The following is a 5000-nucleotide window of genomic DNA, read 5'->3' as shown; positions in this document are numbered from 1 at the left end:
TTTTTGCCACCAAGGAAAGGTTATGATGAAGTTAGGTAGAATACAAAAATGTTATATGGAGGTTATGAACTATAACAATATTATTATTATCATCATCATCATCATCATCATCGTTAATTGCTTTTGGTAATTGTAAAATCTGGAAGAATCAAGGTCACATGGAATGTAAAAGGCCTATTTCCCTTGCTAAGACCTTTCTGTATCTGACATTACCAGTATTACACAAGATGTTTGGATAAATCAAGGATAAAGAGTACTATTTGTTTTCAACAATTAAGAATATTGGTTATCAGCTATACTATGATTGCACAAAGTTTTGCTAAGCTTCAAATTTTGTGATGTGAATGAAGTGTAATTTTTTCAGTCTCCAAATATTTAGAATGTATTACAGTTAATAAAACCATGTTATTTCTTTCTTGCTTGTTGGAATGAGATTGGTCATAGCTGACTTGTTGAACTTGACTTCCGCTCAGGTTTTCGAAATGTCAGTCACTGCCAACAGTTCTCAGGACTACTTTCACCCAGACGATCAAATTCCGTCGAGGTACAAGTGTCGTAATGTTTAAGACGCCTCTAATTCATTAACGATGCAAGCATAAGTTGCTCGTGCGTCTGAGTCGGAGTCGTAATCAGAAAGCAGAATGATACGATCTAGTGAAAATCAAACTGTCGGAGTCGGAAGCAGAATACCGGTTCCGCTTATGACTTCGTCGCTTACGATCCAGTGAAAACTGCATTGTTGGAGTCGGAAGCAGAAGCGAAAGAATAAACCAATCACATTGCTCGATTCTAAGCATTGTGATTGGTTGGTTCTTCTGCTTCTGCTTCCAACTCCTACAATCTAATTTTCACTGTATCATAAGCGAGGGAGTCAATCGAAGTCGGAAGAAAATGAGAACGTTCTGATTCTTCCGACTCCTATTCCGTCGAGCTTATGACTCCGCTTACGACTCCGATCGTTGATTTTCACTAGGTAATAAGCGCTCTTTCGACTCCGACTTCATCACTAGTGAAAGCCAGCCTTAAGTGAAAACGAACGTCGATGTAAGCATCAAAATCAGCCACAGCCTCCGCCATTTTGTTCAAATGCGCAGACACAGCTGGTATTTTTTACAGGTCACAGGCCACTGATCACAGTCACGGGTCCTATTCGCTCCAGAAAAAGGGATAGAGAGTGCTTGATATGTCTCGTCTAAATTAGTAATTAACAATTATTCACTGACGTGGAGGTGAGTAGTGGTGGATATGTTCAATCAATCAATTAATCGTCATTTTATTCTGACATCGCCACTTTCACCGACTGGAAATTCCTTTTTTGAAATTTACTCTCCGGAAAGCCATCTTGTTTCTCTTCGGCGTTTCGAAAACGAGACAAGTTGCAAAAAACGTTGCCTTGTGTAACACCCATCAAGCAACTTGTTTTACACACAATTGCATGGGAACAACAGTAACTTAATTTGCAAATGATTAACTGTGAAAAAACCCCTTTTCCAGTTCTGTCGAAAGCTTTCATTTCTTATTTCACTCAGTCGAATTTAAAACTTGTGACGCAGTGTTTAGGAAAAGAAACAAGTCAGAGTTGGTGTAATTTTCAGCCGTTGTTAATGGTCTTAGAGGGGCAGTTAGTGACGTTTTCACTATTTAGTTATTTATACAGTAGCTGAAAGGCAGGAAGTGAGACAATAGGACACACTGATGGTTCCCTGCTAATAGTGTGCATCTCATGATCGTGCATTCCCATACAAATCTCACACTTGTACATAATTATTTCTTTGTCTCAAAAACAATAATACCGAGCTATCCTCCATATTTTTGAGCTACTGAGGGGGAGTTCACATGATACCGGGGCGACTTTCGTCCAGGAGCGAGTTCACTCCGGTTCCCTCATGTGACTCTGCATTTGTTTACATGGTACCACCAGAAAATGTCATACCGGAAAGAGTCATACCGGTGCGAGTTCATCCCGGTTTCTGTACCGGAGCGAGAATTTCATCCCGGTGCATGATCCCGCACCAGTGTCATGTAAACGAGGAACAACCACTCATTTCGGTATGAACTTGACCTCTGGATGGACTGGAACGGGTAGCGCATGATTGAATTTCGTCAATCCAAAATGGCATGCATTAAGCAACGTCAAGTGTGTTTTCATGCCAACATGATAGGAAAATAAAGTAGGCATCATGTAAACACGATACGAAATCAAGTAGTCATCCCAGTATGGAACTCGCGCCGGGGCGAGTTTTCTCTTGTAAACATCCCCTGAGTAACCGCATATGTGTAAAGTCATTTCCGCCTGATGACACTTCACCGGGATGATTTTAGTTTGAGCCGTGAGCTTTTCTTCTGTGTCAAAAGAGTTTTCGTTTGTGCCGTGAGGTTTTCGTGTGTGCGGTGAAGTTTTCGTTTGTGCCGTGACACCTATGGGCCACCGTAGTTTAACCAGGGAGCTCAACTTAACAGTTTATCAGTTCAGTCAACACCTTCAAAATGGCAGATTTAAAATTATGAATTTCATCTATATCCCTTATGTGTATCATGTATGTTACTTCATGATTGATCGTGTTTAAATAAAAGATCTCCTCTTGTCTTATATTGCCCGAAAAACAAGGCAGCCTTATTAGACCAAGTCGAGCGATCTGGATCGTTTGAGCCCTTTATTCCGTTAAAATCTATTAATCCCAGTCCGTGCTTTTTGTATCTTGAATTTTACCAACAATGGATTTTCTCAATCCAATGTATGGGACATTATTGCTCAATTCAGAGGCAAAGTGAATTAATTTGTTCCCAGGCTCAGCTCTTAACAACTGGGGCTGTGTTTGAAATGCCTGCTTCTTAGATGCCGAGGAAGACGGCGGCAACGACGCTGGATTTTTATTGAGGGAGATATCCACTTCTCCTGATTCGCTACTCAGTGTCGTTTCGTCCTTTGTAACATGCATTTTTAGTTTTCCGGCATCACCAGAGACGTGAAATCCGCTGAATTTAACATCTGACTTTTTGGTCCCCGAGACCTCCTGCTTACTCCGATGGAAGACTGGAAAATGTAATGCATCCATCTTCGAGACGAGATGTGAAATATCTAAGGTATTCAATTTTCTATGCATTCTTATCGGGTGTTGCATTTTCGAGGAAATTCTGGTTTTTCTGTTCCTTTTGGCGTTGCTCGCTTTCCTATTCTTCATCTTCAAAATGGCTGATTTTCGAAAGCAAAGGGTATGCCATCCGGGTTGCGTTACATGTACTATAGGTTTGTCTGATTTGAGAACTGGGTATTCAGCAGTGCCTGGTTTAACCACCACTTGAACTGAGTCTGCTTGAGCAGTTACTTTCGCTAAGTCCTTTGTTGCTGAGATTTTCAAATCTCCTGATTTGTCTTCAACTTGAAAATGCGCCTTTTGTCCTGTGCTTTCTGCTGCTGATATTGCAGAGATGGTAAGCGAAAGAAAGATTGCACACACAGTTAACATAGTCCCCCAAAAGAGGAGTCAAAATTCTTGATTTGTTATATCCTTTGTTGGACAGGTTAACTCTAAATCAAAATGCGGACGACTTCAAGTTCCCTTATCCGGCTTGGGGATCCATTCAATTGTTTTCCTGAATATAAATAAATTATTAATGTTAATTGTGTTATGTTCCAAGAAACGTAAAAATCCACGGGTGGTTAAAATGTCAAAAGGGAACTTCACAAAGAAAAAGATTAAAACCACAGTGTTAATTTAGACCATTGAATGAACTCTTATTTAATATTGAAGTCAGGCTAAATCCCTGTACAATCCGTTTAGCTTAGCACACAATTTAGTAACAGCTTCTTTGCTCTAACGACCCATGCATTTCTAAATTATGACCAATGGTTACGAAATTGACACTGTAGTTTTCTTATTTTTTGGAACATTGAGTCCTTAAGTTGGGTGCGAAGGAACGATATTTTATTTATTTCTTATGATGATGTTGTTTAAAAATCATGATATGCTTTAGAAAGACACCAAGAGGCTAAAAGATGAAGACTAAGTTGGTTTTAACTCTGTTTTTGTTATCATTGTTTCATTATTAACTTATTGAACAGGTGAGTTCTTATTTGCCAACGTTGCGTAAACCGCGCCCACTTTTACGGCTCGCAGCACCGTTGACTTCATGGCGGTCAGCTGTCACCACAAGTGTTTCTTCCCGTTCTTGCCCTGTTGTTCTGCTGTAGTTGTTTCAGTTTTATTCTCAACTTTGGTTCATTCTGCCCCGATTCCCCAAGATGCCGGAGGCTTTCAGAAACCGCATTTTCAGGTATCTTTAGAAAAGCAACAAGGCTAATTCTTAGTTTGATGCAACCTCTGTTCTAGGAAGTTATGATATTACTTGAGCCTTTGGATCAATATTCAAAGCCTTCTTTTTCACTATTAGCTTAAAAGAAAGCGTTATATTTGGATAGAAAATACGTAGTAACCTATACTAACAAACAAAATCCCCATTTTCAGATATTCCCAGTTTGTTACGGAAGGATGACATGATTGGGTTGCTCTTTAATGACAAACCTTGCGTTATGTTTCTCTCGGTCGCAGGAACTTTCGTACGTTTTTGCAGGTCGTGGAAGCCTCTCTTGTAATCGCAGTTGCCTTCAATGCGGTGGGTTAACAAGGACGAGCTAGTACCATTTACTTCACATCTTTGACAACTTAATCGGTTTCTTTTTTGTGGTCAGAATGTCCGTCCAGTCTGATTGTAAATAGCACTGAAGAAGACTAAATTTGCATCTATCAAATATCAGTGCCAAACATTTGATTATGTTGTGTGTTGAACCGGCCGGGGAAACGAACACACGACCTGCCTCTCAGCAGACAAGCACCTTATCCAAGTGGGACATCCTGGCGGTGTTATCAATATGGAAGTGTTTCAAAAAGAACAACCCCCGGGATATCTTTTTAATGGTTTCCTGATTTCCTGATCTTCAGTGACCTCTTACGGCGGTTAGTTACCAGGAGTGGTAGTTTTGTTGCATGGACTCGCAGCTA

The 5000-nt window shown here is 40.2% G+C and overlaps 2 protein-coding genes across 2 annotated transcripts in view; one reads left to right on the top strand and one right to left on the bottom strand.

Annotated features, from left to right (window-relative positions):
• LOC137976305 (uncharacterized) overlaps positions 1-415 on the top strand; it is an 11912-nt gene extending 11497 nt beyond the window's left edge. Inside the window, exon 4 of the mRNA XM_068823603.1 lies at positions 1-415. This exon is cut by the window's left edge and continues 144 nt beyond it. The gene's annotated coding sequence lies outside the window, so the exon portion shown is untranslated.
• A 789-nt stretch (positions 416-1204) lies between these two features.
• Positions 1205-3576, bottom strand: LOC137975574 (uncharacterized). The gene has a single exon (XM_068822690.1). It carries the CDS (start codon positions 3465-3467, stop codon positions 2673-2675), a length of 795 nt encoding a protein of 264 aa, XP_068678791.1. The 5' UTR covers positions 3468-3576; the 3' UTR covers positions 1205-2672.
• Between the last annotated feature and the right edge of the window lie 1424 nt (positions 3577-5000).

This window comes from Montipora foliosa, chromosome 11 (assembly GCF_036669935.1).
Source record: "Montipora foliosa isolate CH-2021 chromosome 11, ASM3666993v2, whole genome shotgun sequence".
NCBI classification, from domain to species: domain Eukaryota; kingdom Metazoa; phylum Cnidaria; class Anthozoa; order Scleractinia; family Acroporidae; genus Montipora; species Montipora foliosa.
Note: the sequence above shows the minus strand (reverse complement) of the source record. Positions and strands in the feature narration are given on the sequence as shown.